General features: G+C 47.2%; 1 protein-coding gene across 1 annotated transcript; it reads left to right on the forward strand.

The window, feature by feature from the left end:
• The first annotated feature begins 2,519 nt into the window (after positions 1 to 2,519).
• vit (vitrin) lies at positions 2,520 to 19,613 on the forward strand. Its single transcript, XM_084667294.1, has 23 exons — positions 2,520 to 2,665; positions 6,944 to 7,027; positions 7,397 to 7,462; positions 8,083 to 8,239; positions 8,624 to 8,757; positions 9,297 to 9,374; positions 9,672 to 9,866; positions 10,529 to 10,576; positions 11,077 to 11,151; positions 11,263 to 11,313; positions 11,971 to 12,033; positions 12,368 to 12,508; positions 14,842 to 14,916; positions 15,094 to 15,192; positions 15,691 to 15,753; positions 16,163 to 16,213; positions 16,554 to 16,604; positions 16,958 to 17,023; positions 17,140 to 17,287; positions 17,547 to 17,650; positions 18,278 to 18,504; positions 18,657 to 19,170; positions 19,408 to 19,613. Exons 2-23 carry the CDS (start codon positions 6,994 to 6,996, stop codon positions 19,584 to 19,586), a joined length of 2,619 nt encoding a protein of 872 aa, XP_084523420.1. The 5' UTR covers positions 2,520 to 2,665; positions 6,944 to 6,993; the 3' UTR covers positions 19,587 to 19,613.
• Positions 19,614 to 21,570: the final 1,957 nt, after the last annotated feature.

The following is a 21,570-nucleotide window of genomic DNA, read 5'->3' on the forward strand; positions in this document are numbered from 1 at the left end:
TTGAAAGTGGTGCACACGCACCTGTACATAATGTGACGTTAACCCACTCTAGATTGCTGTTTGTCTTCTGTCTGTCTCACCCTCCTGCTGTCTGTCTCACCCTCCTGCTGTCTGTCTCACCCTCTTGCTGTCTGTCTCACCCTCATGCTGTCTGTCTCACTCTCCTGCTGTCTGTCTCACCCTCCTGCTGTCTGTCTCACCGTCCTGCTGTCTGTCTCACCCTCCTGCTGTCTGTCTCACCCTCCTGCTGTCTGTCTCACTCTCCTGCTGTCTGTCTCAATCTCCTGCTGTCTGTCTCACCCTCCTGCTGTCTGTCTCACCCTCCTGCTGTCTCGTGGCCTCGCTCTACCTGTCTCCTGTCGTGCGCTGGTGCTCAGACGGGGATCCGAGGCTCTGTCCTCTGGGTGAGGGACCGTCGAGCTGCTGTGGGGCTCATCCCAGGAGTCTCTCATCCCAGGAGTCTCTCATCCCAGGAGTCTCTCATCCCAGGAGTCTCTCATCCCAGGTGTCTCTGACAGGAGGGGCAGCTCGGTGGTTAGAGCTTGTGACTGCAGAGGGTTCAAATCCAACAGTGTGTCTGCCAAAGGAATATTTTACAGTCTGATTGTATCTCCATGACGCCTGACATTCCCCAGCAGATGGCAGCCAGACGCTCCAGGACACAGCAGCAATGTACCCCTCACAACCCTCACACCCCCTCACACCCCTTACACCCCCTCACACCCTCACACCCCCTCACACCCCTCACACCCCTCACACCCCCTCACACCCCTCACACCCCCTCACACCCCTCACACCCCCTCACACCCCCTCACACCCTCACACCCCCTCACACCCCTCACACCCCTTACACCCCCTCACACCCCTCACACCCCTCACACCCCCTCACACCCCCTCACCCCCTCACACCCCCTGTTCACCCCTTCGCACCCCTGTTCACCCCCTCACACCCCCACACACACCCCCACACCCTCTCACACCCCTATTCACCCCCTTACAACCCCTACTCACCCCCACGTCCCTTTTCACCCCCTCACAATCCTCTTTCCAGACACTAAGATGGACCCGTTCAGTGTCAAAGGGCTCTTCTCTCCTGTCTGTTGAGTATCACCGTGCCAACGCAACACTGCATGACTGACAGTGAAAGAAAGTTCAACAGTCCAAAGCATCGTTTTTCATTGAGGGATAAAAAGGGGTTTCATTACTAAACTGTCATAATTCATCCCTGAAGGGCGCTGGATTTGGATGGCTTGCAGCACTGGTATGGGCTATGGGCTCTTGACAAGCTGTTAAACTAAAGAGCCTGTTGAAAGAGAAATGAACAACTCTTAAAAGACACCTGCTTTTCTGGTTAAATCAGTGGGCAATTATTCAGGGCAAGAAAATATACCTCTAAATGTTTCTGGAACGGATTCTGCATTTGCAACGATCATAATCTGAAGCACAATGAGCTCTTTTACAGAGGCACTTCAGTCTTGTGTCCATTAAGTCACTATGGCAGCAACACAAACACACGCCCCTCCACAGACCATAATACCTCAGCCTTGTGTGCCAATACAGACCAGCACAGACCACTGGGAGGTGCCTTGTGTATACCTTACTGACTGTGGACATTAGACTGGCATGGCTGTGAGGCTGTGTGACTGCTCCTCACCTATCCTAGACCTCACCCCTCTGACCCAGAGAGTCGCTCAGCGTCTCAAACACCCCTCTGACCCAGAGAGTCGCTCAGCGTCTCAAACACCCCTCTGACCCAGAGAGTCGCTCAGCGTCTCAAACACCCCTCTGACCCAGAGAGTCGCTCAGCGTCTCAAACACCCCTCTGACCCAGAGAGTCGCTCAGCGTCTCAAACACCCCTCTGACCCAGAGAGTCGCTCAGCGTCTCAAACACCCCTCTGACCCAGAGAGTCGCTCAGCGTCTCAAACACACCATGAGATGTTTATTTGGTGGAATGAGAAGGAGTGTGGGTGCAGGTGTCACTCTGGTTAAACACTTGATGCTCTTTGAACCACTGGGGTGCGAAGGCCGCTGGGTACGAGTATCAAGCTGAAGTGTCAGAAGAAACATCCTATTACTAACCTCTACAAACACCCAAGAAAATGAACTAATTTGCAAATCTGCCAAAGTGTCAACATCTCTTTATTGGAATGATTTACAAATGTACATTAAGTCTTCAGGATTATCATAGGGAACTGATCAGATAATATGGCGTGTAGTTTATACCCCAAAATACGTTTTGTGTATTTCACATTTTTTATCGCATACTAGGAAGATGCCACTGCTATGACTTAACAACTGTGATTTAGAATGATACTGACAAGAAGTTCAATTCTGTTGGAATTCCAGAAATTGCCGTAAGCTAGCATCCTCTTATTATAGCCTCAGGGTTCCGCTGTGGAGTGTTGTCTGAAAGCATTCTGCGCTCCTAAGTGGGACGGGCGATGGGGAAAAGCTTGCCTCGGCTCCGTCCCGTTCTCCACTTTTAATGAGCGCCGCCGCACAAACCGGACCATGCAGACAGAGTGAAGGTGGACCAGCTCATCGCGCATAACTACGAGTAACACACATGCATGAAGACCTGGATAGTCCCTAAATGAGCGCCGCAACCATTTGAAAACCAAGAAAAACCTGCCACTTCTTAGGAATATTTTAAGACGTTTCAGGTAAGCTTGTTGTGTTAAGTTATGTGATTTCTGACGATGTGGCGCATTTTATTTAGCTCTGAAAACATTTTGACTGTCATGATCAATTAGCCAACGTTTGACCAGGTTCGCATTCTGCCAACCTGTTTGTAATTTCCTATTTATGCGGTTTTTGTGCATTAGTCATTTTAGTAACTTGATTTTCTACTATCCTCATGGGGGTGAGATTAACATTTTACTATTTTACTACTGCTTCAACTTCATACAGTTTTTCAATAGTTAGCATTCTTGAGCTCAGACAGAAAAACGCTTTTTTATTTATGGATCCGACTCTTACAGTCTCTGTGCGAATAACTAGTTCGGACTTGAACCGTTGGCCCAAAGCTATACAGTGTTCACTGAAAGTCATTTGCGGGTTTTTCCAGCTTTTTTCTATCAAGCGATCCCTCCCCTTGTACAGTTCCATCCTTGCTCGAGACGAAGCTGTGGCCCCGCGCCGCATTTGAGATGCTGACAATCTCAGAAAGTAATCTATGCCAGTTGTCTGTTCAGCTTTGATGCTTCCACGCTTTCATCTACCCGGTTTCATTATCGTTATCGTTTTCATTTGGAACGCAATTATTCTTTTTTTTTTTGCTTTAGGGTTTTTTGTTGCATTTTGATTAAACACAGGTGGCTCTTATGACTAGCAGCGCATTACATGATCTAACTTGCGCTAAACAAACTTCCTAGATTTAAAGAAATGGTGTGCTGAACAAACAAACGAGAAAGATGAAATGTTATGAAGTCAGCTGGAGTCTGCCTGCATGGAAGTGACCTTGTAGAGACTTGTTAGATGAGTGTCAGAACCCTCCCTGGTCCACACGGTCTCACTCGGCTCAGAGAGCACTTGGCACATGATCCCTGAATGTGTTTGCCAAGAGTTTCAGATACTCAGCCTCCATCCACTGGAAGAATGTGTTTTCCCTTAAGATTATTCAAGGGACTGCTTATTTGCCCGTATAGGATTACAGGTCTGACAATTGTGGATGTGGGTGTTGTAATTGAACGCTATGTATTCCAGTTCGTTATCAAACGTTTAACCTTTGTGGTAGTTTATAGCCCAGCACCACAAGCCCCCAGGTCTGTCAGAGCACATGTCAGCTTTGACTCTTGTGTTCCTCACCATGTCTCCATGGTTACCTCTTCAAAAGAATGTGAACTTTGCAGTTTAGTGATTGAACTATGAGGTTGCTGTCTGTGGGAATAAAGCTCACGGTAGGAGACCTGGGATCCTTCTTGATGGCAGTAGAACCGGTAGTGATGTTCTGTTTCGTGTGAGATATACGCGACACGCAGGTTAGCAGGCTTTACTGTTCCCTGATCAGTGATGCATTTTGATATTTTGTGACAAATGTGGATTGTGCTGATTCAGATTTAACACATGCTCTCCTTTTCCCCTCGCCCCCTCCTTGTCCTCTCACTGCACACCTTAGCGTATAGGCATCACCTGGAAACACTAGGGTTCTGCTTACAGAACAGGAGGAGTCACCTGTAATCACCTCTCAGGTTTCAGCTGTTTATGAGAGGAGCAGGGAACACGATCATACTGTTCATGAAGGACCTGCTGAGGGGTTTTCTGCAGAAGCAGTCGGCTTTGGCTAATCGTCAAGTTGTTATTTTGTGACTTTTAATCCATCGAGGTGATTGTGTGTGGAGGGTATTATCCAAAGGGGATGTATTGTGGTTTAAATCTGCTGAACATGTGACCGGTGAGAGATGTTGAGCTTGGGGCAGCCGGACCCAAGCGAGTAACCCTCATGCCTTCATCAAACAGCCAGAGAATGTTAATAGGTTACGCTTACTATTGCCTTCCTTCCTACACTGCTATGCATCTTGTATGCAGAGAAGTTTTGCTGCCTGTCCTATTCAGCCCTCCTGAAAGTTGAGGAAAATATGCTAATCTTAAAAACATAAAAAATATCACTGAACGTCAAGTCCAGGTGCACGCTAAGCTAAACATCTGATACCTGTCTGAAGTGTACTGTTCCTACAGACAGGATCTGAAGTGTTCTGTTCCTACAGACAGGGTCTGAAGTGTACTGTTCCTACAGACAGGATCTTAAGTGTACTGTTCCTACAGACAGGGTCTGAAGTGTACTGTTCCTACAGACAGGGTCTGAAGTTTAATAAGAATAATGTTTAATGTAACTGTTCCATTTCACAGTGGAACTGGCCCCAGCCTGGCCTCCCAGTTAAATTGGTCTAGAACCTGGAACCTGGAAGGTGGCATGCAACAGGTAGACCCCAGATGGCAGTGAGATCTATGACTACAGTAGTGTTCACTAGTATGACTCTACAGTAGTGTTCACTAGTATGACTCTACAGTAGTGTTCACTAGTATAACTCTACAGTAGTGTTCACTAGTATGACTCTACAGTAGTGTTCACTAGTATGACTCTACAGTAGTGTTCACTAGTGACAGGTGTTTGGCAGGAAGCTTCAGGAGTTTCCACTCTCCAGTTGAACATGCTGACTGTCCTCTCCTGTACAGCTGGTCTCTCTCTCTCTCTTTCTTGCTCTCTCTCTCTCTCTCTCTCTCTCTCTCTCTCTCTCTCTCTCTCTCTCTCTCTCTCTCTCTCTCTCTCTCTCTCTCTCTCTCTCTCTCTCTCTCTCTCTCTCTCTCTCTCTTTCTTGCTCTCTCTCTCTCTCTCTCTGTCTCTCTCTCTCTCTTTCTCTCTCTCTCTCTCTCTCTGTCTCTCTCTCTCTCTCTCTTTCTCTCTCTCTCTCTCTCGTGCAGGTTTCTGTCTCAGCTTGTCCTTCCTGGAGGTTTGACTAGGGTAGACTGGAAAGATGTGCAGCATGGCTGCAACTGCCTGTCAAAACACAACACAGGGGAAAGGCCTGTTGGAGCGTCCAGTACCAGCCTGTCAGGGTGCAGGTTAGCAGAGAGCCCAAACGACTGTTACCCTGACTCCCAGAGGACCACAGCATTGGGGATTATTCACCATAAAAACAATGTAGATATAAAAAAGACAGATGTTTTGACTAAATGAGTCTAATGCTCTGTTACTGTCTCTGTGAACAGTACTGGTTCTGACATATTTCCCAGATAAACAGCTTGTTGATTTTATATCTATAATTCCTCAGCACTGGATTATAAACCCCTGAGGTTTACAGTTTAGCACATTACAGTGTTGGTCAGCACTGAACCAAAGCCAAATATAATGCTCTTGGTTGTACTCTTGCAGGTTGTAGGGGATAGCATTAGCTGTGGGTTAAGCTTTTGACTGTACATCATGAGTTTGCAGGTTCAAATCCCCCTGCCTAGGTCACTTTGGATAAAAGCGTCTGCTTACAGTTATAAATTCATTCTTATTATCAGTCTGTTGGTCTAACCCCACAAGTGAATGATCTCCTGATTCCAACATGATCACATCAACCCTGTAGTCCGAGTTCTCCAACCCTGTCCCCTCCAGAGGTCCTGGGCTGCATCACAGGTGTTCAGGAGAGACTCCTTGCTGGAAACTCTCTCCTTGTCTGTCCCTGTGATTACACAGTCTCCTCACTATACATGAATCTGCACAGGCCCGGAAAAAACAAGTAATCTCCAGCAGCAGCACCTGTCCTATTATTACTGCAGGAGAACAGCACTGCCTGGGATCGAGCCTTGGAGACCATTTCATATTCTTGTTGACACAGGCTCTGACATTGTTTTTTTTTCTCCATCTACCAGCGTCCCCTTTGAATCAAAATCACAGAGAGACATTTTTCCTACGTGTACAGTAAACAGTCATAAACAAAAGGGTCATGATAGAACTTGAAACCTTTCACTTGGAGCCAACTTCTAGAATACAGAGCAAATACACGAGACTTGCATTTTTACTGTAAACATACTGTTGGGTGTCCTGGAAAATACTTATACTGATATCATGAAGCCTATTGCTCTCCTTATTGACTCAATCCATGACCTTATGTAGTACTCTGTCTGTCTGTCTCTCTCTCTCTCTCTTTCTTTCTCTCTCTCTCTCTCTCCCTCTCTCTCTCTCTCTCTCTCTCTCTCTCTCTCTCTCTCTCTCTCTCTCTCTCTCTCTCTCTCTCTCTCTCTCTTTCTTTCTCTCGCTCTCTCTCTCTCTCTGTTTCTCTGTTTATCTCTGTTTCTCCTTGTTTCTCTCTCCCTCTCTCTGTGTTGCTCTCTCTCTTTCTCTCCCTCTCTCTCTTCCCCTCTCTCTCTCTCTTCCCCCCCTCTCTCTCTCTCTCTCTCTCTCTCTCTCTCTCTCTCTCTCTCTCTCTCTCTCTCTCTCTCTCTCTCTCTCTCAGGAGGTAGTACAAGGACGTCTGACAGACTTGCCAAACCAGCCCTCCTCAAGATGACCAGAGCAGCGCTCACTGCCATCTGTCTTGGTAGGATGGAACTCATTCACACACACACACACACACACACACACTAACGCACCCACACAAACAAACAAGCGCAGACAAATACACCCAGTTTGCCTAAAGAGAGCATGTAGACCAGACCACACTGAACTGATGAGCATGTTTCCAAAATACCACAGGCTTCAATCTCTCATCACCTGTGGTTACTGTACATCTGCAACCAACACGACCACAAACGCCTGCGCACACACACACACCTACATTTTTTACACACTTTCACTCTCTCTCTCTTTTACTGTAAATGCAAATGCTGTGAGCCCAGTAACCAGTCGGTTACCCCACAAGTGATCCGGTGATGCTGCCTGTGTGTGGTGTGCTGTGTCCTTCCTATAGCTGTCCTGGTCTTCTGCAGCTGTGGAGCCAAACCCAACGGATCCAAGACCAAAAAGCCAAAACAAGGTAGAAACAAACAAGACACAATGTTTGACACACAACACCTGAACCCTGTTAACCTGGTATCCTGTTATCCTGGTACCCTGTTAACCTGGTACCCTGTTAACCTGGTACCCTGTTATCCTGGTACCCTGTTAACCTGGTACCCTGTTAACCTGGTACCCTGTTATCCTGGTACCCTGTTAACCTGGTACCCTGTTATCCTGGTACCCTGTTAACCTGGTACCCTGTTATCCTGGTACCCTGTTATCCTGGTACCCTGTTAACCTGGTACCCTGTTATCCTGGTACCCTGTTAACCTGGTACCCTGTTATCCTGGTACCCTGTTAACCTGGTATCCTGTTATCCTGGTACCCTGTTAACCTGGTACCCTGTTAACCTGGTACCCTGTTATCCTGGTACCCTGTTAACCTGGTATCCTGTTATCCTGGTACCCTGTCAACCTGGTACCCTGTTAACCTGGTATCCTGTTATCCTGGTACCCTGTTAACCTGGTACCCTGTTAACCTGGTATCCTGTTATCCTGGTACCCTGTTAACCTGGTACCCTGTTATCCTGGTACCCTGTTAACCTGGTACCCTATTATCCTGGTACCCTGTTAACCTGGTACCCTGTTCCCACCCCAGTGATCCCTGCCATTGAGTGTGATGTCCGGGCAGGGAAAATCAACCTCCCAGAATTCATAGCTAAATGTCCCGCCAGCTGTAAGGAGGCCAAACAGCAAGTGTACGGGACAGGAGTGTTTGCTTCCATCTCCAGCATCTGTAACGCTGCCATCCACAGGTGAGTCTCTGGGCTCTGTAACGCTGCCATCCACAGGTGAGTCTCTGGGCTCTGTAACGCTGCCATCCACAGGTGAGTCTCTGGGCTCTGTTACCAGGTCTGAGTCTCTGGGCTCTGTTACCAGGTCTGCTGGGGACGTGCAGGAGCATAGTCCGTTTATTTGTTCTGCTTTTAAGAGGTCCACAATGTTTGCTGTGTTTTAGCTCTTGGATTATAGTAATTCAAGACCTGGGACAGAACCACACAGAACTGTGTCCGGAAATTGATGAAAGGAAACTCATACACTCTGTGTTGTGGCGTGGGACTGAACACAACTCGTACTAGAAGCTTCACAATGTTAGTTGGACAGTTTCTTGAAGCCTGACTCACGTTCTGTCTTCACAGTGGAGTCATAACCAACTCTGGAGGGAAGGTGATCGTGAGGAAGATGGCAGGACAGAATATCTACAAGGGAAGTCTCTCCAACGGGGTCCGCTCTCTCTCCCTGCCCAAGTGGCGGGAATCTTTTACGGTCTCAGGTAGATGAAAAACATCTAAATAGAAAAGTATATTTGTCTAGTTTCTAGTCAAAATATGTCATAATGCTTAACATAAGCCACAATCACCTGACAAGTAACATTTCAGTAAGATGCAGGCACCTGTTAGACAAGGTATCTTGAATGTCTTGGTGAAAGAGGATTCTCAGTTTTTTTGAAGTCATAAGGTTTTTAATTTGCTGTGTAAGTTGTTAAGGATGGATCGTGTTGTTTCTAGAAAGACTTACTAGATTAAAGAAAATGAATCTGCTTTAAGGAAATGTTTATATCTTGAAAGGTCTAAATATCACATCAAGAAATCTTACGTAACATGAACTTCAACTTGTTCCATTAGCAGATTAATTTACTTATTACAAACAAAATAATAATTGTATTGATTGTTTTTTATTTGACTTATTTAAAGTGACGTCTTCCCCAGTGCGTCTGCCCTCAGGCCACAGTGCAGTTCACCTGTCATTCATATTTCTCCACAGTCGTTTAAAACCACCTGATCATCATGTCTATTCTTGATGTTTGTATAGTGGGGAAGCCGAAGAAAGGAGTGATTTACCCCTCCACCCTGGACTACACCCCCTCACGACCATCCACAGTGAAAACAGGTGAGAGCTCAGCCTATTTTAGTGGAAGGCGCAGCCCCCGTCAGAACAGTCCCTGCGATGGGAATAAACTGCAGTTGGTCCATGAGTAGTAGTTTAGTAGTATTTTGGTACGTCGAAGGAGAATCCCGGGGCACAGAAGCGGTGTCTTGTGCGGCTGACCTGGAGGGAACAGAGAGGACACGGCCGCTCCCATCCTCACAGGAATGTCAAGAATGCATCACAACACTGGAGTTACTGTGGCAGCTCTTCTCATCCATCCCTCCATCCTTCACCTCCTTCCTCTGTCGACGGCTGCAGGTCAGAAGGAGGCTAAACCCCCCCTGGTCACCACCGTCCTGCCTGCCACGGTGGCTCCGGAGCCCCCCTCCACCACCACGACCGCCCCCCCCGAACCCCCATCCACCACCACGCCTCCACCCACCACCACCCCCCCGCCCACCAGCACCACCACCACCAAGGCACGCGCTGCCGTCCACAAAGTCAGAGATGCAGGTGATTCACACATCAACACACACGTACACACCCACAAACATGGAGCAAAGGTGCAGGCGTGTATGTAGATGTCAAACACACACACACACACATACATACATACATACATACATACATGTACATTTATGAAGCTTTCTCTTCTGAAATGTTCGGATCCATGTATGTCATGTCTGGGATCGTGTGTGTACTGACGTGGGGCAACGCTGCATCCTCTGATTAATGACAGTAAGAATTGATCTGGTAACACCGATCCCAGCTGGAGATCCACTTTAAGGCAACATCACCATGACTCGGACAAGCTTTCATTAGTCTGACACCTCATCAGTCATATCAGATGAAAGTGTTGTGAGACGATCCCAGCTGTCATTAGACCAAGGTACCAAGGTTCTGTATCTGAGAGTATGCTAGGAACCTACACAGCAACATTTCAAAGTGTTAAATACCAGGAGGGGTTGAATGGGGTCACTCTCATGAGATGGATCCTTATAAACACTCCTGGTGGTTGAATTAACTCTTTGACAATTTGCAGTGTAGTGGTGTCCTAGACGGCTTATCTCTCTCTCTCTCGCTCTCTCTCTCTCTCTCTCCCTCGCTCTCTCTCTGTGTCTCTCTCTGTGTGTCTCTCTGGGGTGACCTTGTGTGCCCTTGTCTCTCTGATCCAGGGAGCAGTCATCCATACTTTGCCTCTGTGGCCGCAGCATCCAGCCCAAGTAAGTTCCTCCCGCTTGGCAGGAGAGTGACAGGGTGAGGGTGTGCTCACCGGGGAACTGACAGGGTCTGTGTGTGTCCGTGCACTTCTCATCGTTTTGGTGTTTTCTTCCCTATCTCATCAGGATTAAAAGCCTCTGAATGCTTGAATTTAAATCTATTGAATATAAATGGCTAATGAATTAATGAAATGCAACTTGCAGATGCAACCTGCATTGGCTTTTAGGCTTCTGTAGATGTTGTGAATCTGATCTGAAACTTGATCATTTTTCCTTCTTGATGCAAGCCTGATTCAGTAATTTAGTGTGTCAAATGTCACCTTATGTATGGCATAACTTGAGCCAAGTATACCCTATTTATTTTAAAGTTTTAAGCAACTAAAATCTTTAACAGCTACTCTCTATAAGGTAATACTACCTCCCCGGCTCACTGATTAAATTCAAGTATTAAAAACATTTAAAGATTGTATATAAGTAAAGAGCTTTTTAATGTTGTGGTACAGTTTTCCTAAACCCTACTGTGTCATTCTCAACATTGGCTGTAGGGCAGAATGGCCAGGGAAAGGGCCCAAGCCAAGGTATGTTGACCGACCTTCACGATCTGTTCTGAATCACCAGTTTTAGGAGGGCTCACCCTGAGATATCGTATAATCCAGAATCTAATCCCAAACCACTCAATCCCTTCTAAGCATTCAGAGGCGGTTCCTATCCGAATAGGTTTTCTCCGCGCGTCAACACAGGTAACCAGAGCTTTGATCGTCCTGATGTTCCCTCCTCCCTCTGTTTCCTTTGGCCCTCCGCTCCCTGCATGCTTCTCTCTCTTTCACATCTGCACTTTTCTTTTTATGTTCTCTGTTTCATTCCTTCCTCTTCACTGGGGTGAAATCCCTAGAACCTGGATGGCAGCAGTGCTGTCTGTGTGCACAGCTGTCGTCAAGACGGTACGCTCAGGGGTATACGGGAACGTTCTGGACCAGCACAGATCTGTTGTCTTTGAGCCAGGCCATGCTAGCCCTGTCCTGACTAAGCCATCTAACACCTCTGCTCTACCTGCAAACTCTTACACTCGTGAAACATTGACACCTATCCAACACACCTCACCACTGCCAAACATGTGGACAAAGCTATGAATGGTTAGAACTCCACTTCTTGGTCTAAATCTGGTGAATGGATTTTGGCAGGAAAGCAATGTTACGCTCTGTGATAGTACTGGCAAGTGCAGACAGGTTTTGTTCATTTTAAAATAGTTTTGTATGGAAAAACAGTCCCAGATTGGAGATGTTCAACATACTTCATGTAAACAGTTCAGTCTGTTAATATATATGGTAACTAAGTCTTCATCGCTTTGAGGGCATTTGTGTCGGTGTCTGATGTTACTCTTGCCTTCTCAATCCCAGGTGTTCGAAGGCCAGAATCAGGGTCTATCACCAGGAGACTGCCCACCTCTCCTTCTGGTTCAGGTCAGCCCCACCCCCCCCCCACTAATCCTCCACATCATTCCCCTCAAGATCCCCACTGTTAGATACTGAACTGCACTCAGTAGCTATCAGCTGTCCTCCCTCCTAATGTTATTTTCCAAGACGAAAGATCAAATGAACACGCTGAAACCAAGCTGAGGCCTGTAAATACAGCCAGCATCTGGCCTTCTGCTCTTAAATCCCTCTGGGGCCAGGCTCCCCCTCCTCCCCAGTCAAAACAGCTGGGCTGAGTTTGTGGACAGAGCTGCAGTCCTGACTCCTGTCCGTCCCTCTCTCCTTCTCTCCTTCTCTTCTTCTGTTTCTTAACGCTAACCAGCTTTCAACAGGGTTCAGCAGGCCTCACCTGAGAGGGGCCAGGGCCAGGGCCAGAGCCAGGGCCAGGGCCAGGGCCAGGGCCAGGGCCAGGGCCAGGGCCAGGGCCAGGGCCAGGGCCAGGGCCAGGGCCAGTCTAACCCCAGTAAGTGTCCCCTGGCCCCTGGTCTGACCAGGTGGTACCGTTCATCTGCACCTCTAAACACGCCTGCCCAGCGGAGGCAGAGAGGCAGAGAGGCAGAGAGGCAGAGAGGCAGAGAGGCAGAGAGGCAGAGAGGCAGAGAGGCAGAGAGGCAGGGACATCTGATCAAACAGGGAACCAACCAAAGCAATAAACCCCCCTGGTTGAGATGTTTTATAAAGCAACACTAATGTTAACCCTCTGCATGAGGCTGCAGTCTACTGGAGAGCTGCTAAGCCATATAACCACAGGGCAGAGGTAGAGGCTGAGGTAGAGGCTTTGGCAGAGGCTGTGGTAGATGTAGAGGCTGTGGTAGAGGCTGAGATAGAGGTAGAGGCTGTGGTAGAGGCTGTGGTAGAGGTAGATGCTGTGGTAGAGGTTGAGAGAGGTAGAGGCTGTGGGAGAGGCTGAGGCAGAGGCTGAGATAGAGGTAGAGGCTGAGGGGTAGAGGTACTCTGAGATTCAAAATGTAGAGTGTGTTACAAATTAAATGAATTATTATTATTATTAGGTAGAGGCTGTGGTAGAGGCTGAGGTAGAGGCTGTGGTATAGGCTGTGGTAGAGGGGCAGGGCAGTTAGCAGACTTATGCTCACTTGAAGGACCCAAAAGAGAACATGGTGGAATAATGACAGCAGGTAAGACAAGCCAAAAAGATATGCAGAGAGATCAAATATTAGTGAAAATATTTTTTTTAAACCTTTAGAATCATTTTTCGAAAATAATTTTTTAACCCTTTAGAACATTTTTTGTAGAAAATATTAATACTATTTAAAACTTTTTTTTTTTTTTTTTTTTTGAATTTTTTTTTTTTACCTTTCAAAAAAAAAAGAAGATAATTCAAACAGTGAAAGGGGGGGAAACCTTTTATGAAAATGAATCTAAAATATCTTTCAAAACTTTTTTTTGAAAATATTTTTGATCATGTCACCGATTACAGATTAAAACTAAAGTAACAAGCCCGGCTTGAAAAAGCAAGAAGAAGAAAGTACAAATATTTGTTTAAAGCATGTAAGGAGTGAAAGTAAAAAGTTGTCAGAAAAATAGATAGTGAAGTAAAGTACTGATACCAGAAAAATACACAAGTAAAACAACAAAGTATTTGTACCTGGTGGCTTCCCATCTCTGATTGTGAATACAAGAAGTTTGGCCTAAATGTAAACCCTCAATGAACTGGCTTGCATTAACCACACGTGAAGATATCCTTAAATCTCCTTTAAACCTTAACTTGGACACACCGAGGCTGAATATCAGATCTGAGAGTTTATCTAAATCCCGTTCAAGCACCATCTTCATCCAATTGTCTGGGGAATAGGGTTAGGGCTTTGTCTGGTTATGAGCTGCCCTAATCTCCGTTGATTTACAATATATACTGTCCCGAATTTGACACTGTCACTATAACAATACTCCCACGCTCCAGAGCCATGCTAGCTGTTCTTACCCAGCCAACTGGCCCCGGCTGCCGCTCCGTCCTGCTGCTGATGGGAACTCAGAGACCAGGCTGGGAGTTGTTGTAAGCCCCCTGTGTGTCTGGATGTTCCTCAGCTAACGGCGGGAACATGGAACGATGTTGTGGTCCTCTGGACAGGCTCTCGCGGCTGTTGGGCTTTCTGGGTTGTTTTTGACTGTCAGTTTATCACAGTTCTCGCATGATGGGAACATAGATTCTTTGTTGGCTGTTTCTGTGTTAGTAATAATTTGTTATTCGTCCGCTTAAGCTCTGGTTAGGAATATCCGTCACTATGTGAGGGGAAAGTATGCCTTTGAAACTGTGAGGAGAAACGAAGCCAACAGCATCGGGATTAAGTATCACTCTGAGGAACTAGAAACACATTTTTCTGTGACCCTGTGCTTTCACCGTACGTTAGCTTCTTTCCCCTTCAGATAGAAACAGACGTACAAAGGAGTGCCTCGGTGCCACACAGTCAGAAAAAAACTTCAGTCACAACCTGTAAATAGGTACACTGTAAAGCCATCAAACCCCTAAAATAAAAAATAATGCTGAGACTAAAGTGAAATATACCTTCCCAATTGTAAGAACACCTTAAATAGTATTTATTGCTTCAGGGTTGTGCTGTATTAAAAACATTTACCATAGAACCTGAGAAATCATCATCAAATTAACATAACAAATCTTGAAGGTGTTTTGGTCAGTGCTCCGAAGCAACAAAGCACCCTTCACATGGGGTTTGACTGATGTTGGAGAGCGAGTACCTATCGAGACCTCAGGTGTGTGCTGCTTCTAGTGGTGCCAGTGCTTGATCCATGACCACTCCTGTGTCATCTTCCCACTCGCAGCTTTTGCTCGGAGAGACTGGCCTCCGACCTCCTTCGCTCGTCCCGACTGGTACCCTGGGCCCAGGCGGCCGGCAGGTATCGAACGCAGCCATTGAAAACGACTCAAAAGAAAAACACGACACAACAAACCCTAAATCTCTTAACCCAACCTCATAAACCAACGTCTAAACTTTGATTTAAAAACAAAACAATCATAATCAAATCATACTTTCTCAAACATAACGGTCCTCCATTCAAATGTGCTCTCTGTAGTAGCGGACGCCACAGTGTTCTCCAGCTCAGACTCAGACTCTAGGCCTGGTTCACCTGACTCGGGCTACACCTGGGCCGAAGGAGATGCGTCTGAGCCAGGTAGGTCTGGCCCCTGTCACCTGGATCACCTGCTGTGCTGCCTCGCACTTGGCTGGACAGTACCTCATACCTACATCTGTTTATACCAGCTATGCATGTACAAATCATACTATGGCTTGTATGACTGATATATACAGGTATCTACTGTTCAAGTATGTGTTCAATTTTGCCCCATCGTCAGTATAAACCGTGCCAATATCTCTCAAGATGTGTTGATCCATGCCATGTGCCTGCCATATGACTCAGAGCTTTCTCTGATATATGACCCTGGTCTGGTGCTGTATGTATGGGCAGGTTTACTGTGGGGCAAGAGAGAACCAGACAGACAGAGCTACAAGAAGGAAACGGTCCTTGAAAGGACATTCTCTTAAATGGTTTAGGGATGGTTGGAAATGGAGTCAGCCATTCCCCTAACCCATCCCAGCCATGGAAACGTGTGCATCTTCACTCGATGCCCACTGTGAGAACACTAACAGATCTTACCACGTCCTTCTCTAGCTCGTGACCCCAGGCCTGATATCTCAGAGTATGACAGATGGTTTTATAACTTTGGACAATACAGTAAGTGGCTTTCATTTGCTCTTTCCAAGTGTATTTATGTTCAGCACCAAGAAAGAACACACCAAAATGCCTAAAATCACCGACTTAAGATAAACCCACTGCATGGACAAATGACAAGACAAAAAATGACTTCCACTTGGCCAACATCTGGGAATTATAGACCTTGGTTCCCTCCGGCTTTTGGTGGCATGGTTGAGCCGGCGAAATGTAAAATTGAAGAGAAATGGTTTTGGGAGACCAACTGGCCAAGCCACAGAAATAAAACAAAAAAAAAACACATAAACAAGCATAAATAAATATAAACCTTTGACCTGACTTCAGGGAAAATTGTTTTAAAGTGTATCTCAGGTGTTGTAAATCTCTGATGTGTGCGGAGCCATGACTGCTGTGTGTCTCCCCTGGTCCACAGACCCAGACAGCAGCCGCGGTAAAGCAGCCTCAGAGACCACCGTCACCAGAGGTGGGTACCCCCCAGGGAGTCTGTCGTTCAAACACAGACTGTACCTTCCTGTCGTCTAACAAGTCGTACTGCCGGGCTTCGTCTTGCCTTCGGTCGAGAGGATCCTACTGATGGGAAAAATGTGCCGCTTCAGTTTGGTCCTCACGTTGCCATTTTGTTCAGAAAACCTTTGCCATGCCTTTCCAATTTAACAAAAGGTTTGCTTGAGCTCAATGCAGCATTGGCTGAACTGTCCGAATGCTCAAATATCACTGTGTATGTTGATGGTGAGTGCTCAGCCCGTTGCTTAGTGGGGTTGCTGTGCTAATGCTCAGCTTGTTGCATCTGCTCTGCTACACAGTGGAGGCTGGAGACGCCTGGAAGCCAGAAGTCACTCCGTATGATACCCCAGGTAAGAAGCTTCTGTTCCGCCTCGCAGTGTCTGTTTGGACCACAGCACACAACCATGGACACTTTCATTCATCAACCATCAGCCCTTGCACTGCGAGACTTGCCGTGCTGTTGAGACCAGCGTGTTCAGGACCTCTGTAGGAGGGAAAGATACGCACAGAGTAAACAGTTTCCACTTTAATGCTCAGCCTTTCGTTGCAGTTCTCTGGACTGGTCCAGGAACTAATCCTATTTCCGTTTGGCGTAGTCTCCGTCCACTACAGGGTCTGGACCAGCCACTCTGCCCTGGGCTAGGTTTGGGTGTTTCAGCCCTAGAAGAAGCCCTGTAACCACATGTCTCTGTGTGTCTTCCAGGGTTCAGCGTCCGAGAGCAGGACTCTATCCCCAGAACCCCAGAGCCGGCATCTCAGGGAGACCCAAGTACGTCCCTCCTCCCCCTCCTCCTCCTCCTCCTCCTCCCGTTTCACACACATGACCCTGGCTCTGACTGTTTGTGACCCAGTTCTCACGGTGTGACCGTGTGGTGGTGTGTGCAGATTGTAAAGTGGACATTGCCTTCCTGATGGACGGCAGCTGGAGCATTGGGAAGCGTCGATTCAAGATCCAGAAGGACTTCCTTGCTGAGGTGTCGCAGGTGTTGAATGTGGGCATAGCTGGACCCATGATGGGCATCATTCAGTTTGGGTAAGAACCCTCGTCCAGCGTTCCCATGGCAACAGACATACACGCTAACAAGGGCCGTAGGTTTGTTTTCCGATGTGGGTTGGACAGCTTTATGTGTGTATGTGTGTGTGTGTGGGGACAGTGCTTCTTGTGCTGATGAGGAGAGAGATCTGTATCTGTGTGTGTGTGTGTGTGTGTGTGTGTGGGGACAGTGCTTCTGGTGCTGATGAGGAGAGAGATCTGTATCTGTGTGTGTGTGTGTGTGTGTGTCCTTCTGCAGGGATGACCCAGTCACTGAAATGAGTCTGAAGACCTGTTCCAACTCCAGAGATGTGAAGTCTGCCATTGAGAAGATCGTCCAGAAGGGGGGTCTCTCCAACGTGGGTGAGTGACCTGCTGCTTTACCAGGACACGGGATGCCACACACTTCAGTGTCGGCCAGAAGGGCACAATTATCGCGTGGTTCAGTCGCCGTTTACCCGTATTTTCACGTAAGAGGCTAGAATTAAATCTAAATTTGAGCATAGACAGTGTTAACTAAATTATAGTCCTGCTCCACTGAGCAATGGTGTTTTTTCCCCCAGTTTGACCAGAATATTTGGTTTTACCAGCACAGAAGGTCAGCCTCATACTATAAGTACTGGTCTTCTGTTTTTGTTAGTGCGTCAGAATGCAGTCGTAACTCTGTGACATGCTAAATTTTGCATCCTGATACAAATAGTGTTTGTGTGTTTACCCTGAACTTCCCTCAATCAACAAGGCCTCCCTGCTTGTTCACAGCAACCAGAACCTCCTGTTTTCTCCCAAAAGCTTTGCCTTGAACCAGCATCATTGTTATAACAAGTTAAATTATACTCCCTTAACAAACGGACATACAGCCTAAAGCACCATTTTATACGAGCTTGACAGGGAACTGGCACGATAGACATACCCAGAGGTTAGGGGATGGTGTCTTTGCTGCCAGTGTGTGGTGTAAACACGCCTCTCTGCTGCGCCCTTGTGCCTCTCTAGGGAAGGCCCTTTCCTACGTCAACAAGCACTACTACAGCGATGCTAACGGTAACCGTGGCGGAGCGCCCAACGTGGCCGTGGTTCTGGTGGATGGTTGGCCCACTGACAAGGTGGAGGAGGCTTCCCGCCTGGCCAGAGAATCTGGCATCAACATATTCTTCGTCACCATCGAGGGTCCAGATGAGAACGAGAAGCAGAACGTGGTGGAGGCTAACTTTGTGGACAAGGTAGGGAATGGACGATTACTGTCAACTCGCGAGTGCTGAAGTAGGTTAGTTAGTCTGACGTACGGTTTTTGGTCACACCACTTTACAATAATGTTGTAGTGACAATAAACGTTCAGTCTTTAAATGTTATTTTGTGTCATCGGATTCCCCAGGCTGTGTGTCGGACCAACGGCTTCTACTCCTTGCCAGTGTCCAGCTGGTTCACCCTGCGGAAGGCGGTGCAGCCCCTGGTGAAGCGCGTGTGTGACACCGACCGGCTGATGTGCAGTAAGACCTGCCTCAACGCCAACGACATCGCCTTCGTCATCGACGGCTCCAGCAGCGTGGGCACCGGAAACTTCCGCACGGTGCTGCAGTTCGTGGCTAACGTCACACGGGAGTTTGAGATCTCCGACACGGACACGCGGGTGGGGGCCGTACAGTACACCTACGAGCAGAGGCTGGAATTTGCCTTCGGTCAGCACAACCACAAGGCCGAACTGCTGAACGCCATCAAGCGCATCAACTACTGGAGCGGAGGAACCAGCACCGGCGCTGCCATCACCTACGCAGCTGACCAGCTCTTCAGCAAGTCCAAACCCAACAAGCGCAAGATCATGATCGTCATCACTGATGGCCGCTCCTACGATGACGTCAGAGTGCCAGCACTGGCTGTCCATCGCCAAGGTGAGAGGTCAGGGTTAGGGTGAGAGGTCAGGGTTAGGGTGAGAGGTCAGGCCCTGATTGAAAGAGGTCTCCTGTCACACCGTAGGTAAACACTCCGGGTTTATTCACACAACAGCCTCCCTCTGACTTCCTCACGCCTGTGTTGGGTCAGCTTCCTGTGTGTGCGTGTGTTTTCACATTGTGTTGCCAGGTGCAGGTGAGGCCTGTGTATGATGACTGCTCTCTCCCCTGACCCAGGTGTGATCGCATACTCCATCGGCATCGCCTGGGCAGCCCAGGATGAACTGGAGTACATCGCCACTGACCCCGACAAGGAGCACTCCTTCTTCGTAGACGAGTTCGACAGCCTCTACAAGTTTGTGCCCAAGATCATCCACAACATCTGCCAGGAGTTCAACTCCCAGCCCCGGAACTGAGCAGAGAGCATGGACTGACCTGGGGGAGGGGAGAGGGGGCTGGACGAGGGGGGTGGGGAGGGGGGAGGGGGCTGGACGAGGGGGGTGGGGAGGGGGGAGGGGGCTGGACGAGGGGGGAGGGGAGGGGGGAGGTAGGGCGAGGGTGTTTAGAGAGGTCGACACTGTCACCTCAACAAACAGGGCAGGAGGCCTTTCAACATGGCTGTGTAGATCCAGCTCAGAAAACAGCATGCTTGTTGACATACACATTTATCCAAGCTAGGATTAGAACAATATTCTCTTCTGAAGGGGTGGATGTAGCCACCAATACAGCACAGTAGCAACGTTAGCTGAACTAGTGTTGGCATAGCTTACCATCTTCGTGTCTGAATGGACCCAGACCACCTGGTTCAGTTGTCTGTTGTTACAGGCTGTCAGCAGTCCTGAGCATCGGAACAAGGACATTACAGAAGATAATGGGCATGAACAATAAATACATACGTAAACACAAAATATCATTGGAAGTCATTGTTGGACAGAGATTATAAAGTGTGGGCTCACAGTGAAGGGTGGATGTTGTGGGTCACATGACCACCTTGACCTTCATTTCAGAATATGGTGTGACTGTCTGGCTCAAGAGCCGTCAATGCCATGAGGAGGAGAGGGCGTCTGTCTTTTTAATCATGTAACACGAACGACAGTCAACTACCCCATTGGGACGCGGTGCTTGCAGAGAAACATAGACATGAAGCATGACTAGCATTTCTTCTTCTGGTTTAACGTAGCATAATAAACAGAATATGGTGTTTTTTTAAGGGGGAGTTTTGATGTACGACTTCATACAGCTCTCTGTCCAGAGGTTGTGTTATCTGAATGGGACCAGACAGCGTGTGGGCGTCCAGGGATGAGGGACTCAGATTCAGCTCTCATGTTGTCATCTTCCGGTCCGGGTGGACTTACAGTATTCAGCTATGCATGATAACAGGAAGCCATTTGTGTGTGTATAAGCCATAACAATCTAATCAACCACATGTTGGCACAAATTTGAAGTTATGATTGGAGTTATTAAGGAGCATGTTAGTTGCAATGTTTAAGTGGACGTCAAGGAAAATCCTGAGTCACTCCGTTAACCTACAGTGTGGTCACATGATACCAATCACTCTCCGTTAACCAACAGTGTGGTCACTTGTTCCCGTGGCAGATATTTGGTGTTGTTGAAAGAGTATTTATGATATTCTCCCTGTAATGTTTGTTTTGTTTGTACATATGCATATTAAAAAAGCCTTTTTTGCTTGTAATTTTTAAATAAACCATTTGATCAATATTTTAATGCAATTTTTAATAAAATAATTACGAAAAATTATTGCACTGAAGGTTATTTAGTCTGCCTGCTTTCACCGAGCAATACTGTCAGAGATGGGAAGTGTTAATACTCCATGAGCAATAACTGTGGAAGTTCCGATCAAAGCTCACATCAAACCTTGACTAGGTCCCAAGTTGGGGCTGAACACCAAATGTTTACTCTGTCTGGTTCTGCCGCTGCATGAGAGAGGGAGTTCTCGATGTCGACAGGACTGAGATTAAAGAGATATTTCTGATCACCCATGGACATACATGAGATGTTTGAAATAGTCGAGGATCTGGAGGATTCCTGGAGGATGGCGCTGCATGTCTTATTGATGTATGAAAACGTTCCATGACTCGCCACAACTTTTTACTGTCACTCCTTACATTTTTTACATCAGTCTATAGGTTTATTTGTTTTTATCTATCTTAAACAAAGGTAGATACAAATGACATTGGACACAGGCAATACTTTACAGCAGTTTTATTTGGACATATTTTCATATACAAACCAGTGACTGAGAAAATGGCTCTTTTGAAGATGTACATGGATACCTTGATTGATTCTCATTACTAGTAATGGGTCCCTCCTCTAAGAGAAATACTGATCTTAAAACTCTCTGGGCTCTCCTCTCTTAGCTTGTAATATAATCTAATATGA

This window comes from Hypomesus nipponensis, chromosome 11 (assembly GCF_054491055.1).
Source record: "Hypomesus nipponensis isolate SF chromosome 11, ASM5449105v1, whole genome shotgun sequence".
In the NCBI taxonomy this organism is placed as follows: Eukaryota; Metazoa; Chordata; class Actinopteri; order Osmeriformes; family Osmeridae; genus Hypomesus; species Hypomesus nipponensis.

Coding starts and splice junctions, on each gene's coding strand:
- vit (XM_084667294.1), top strand. CDS start 6,994: ATGACCAGAGCAGCGCTCACTGCCATCTGTCTTG. Junction 7,463..8,082: donor GACCAAAAAGCCAAAACAAG/GTAGAAACAAAC, acceptor TTCCCACCCCAG/TGATCCCTGCCATTGAGTGT. Junction 17,651..18,277: donor GGGGGGTCTCTCCAACGTGG/GTGAGTGACCTG, acceptor GTGCCTCTCTAG/GGAAGGCCCTTTCCTACGTC.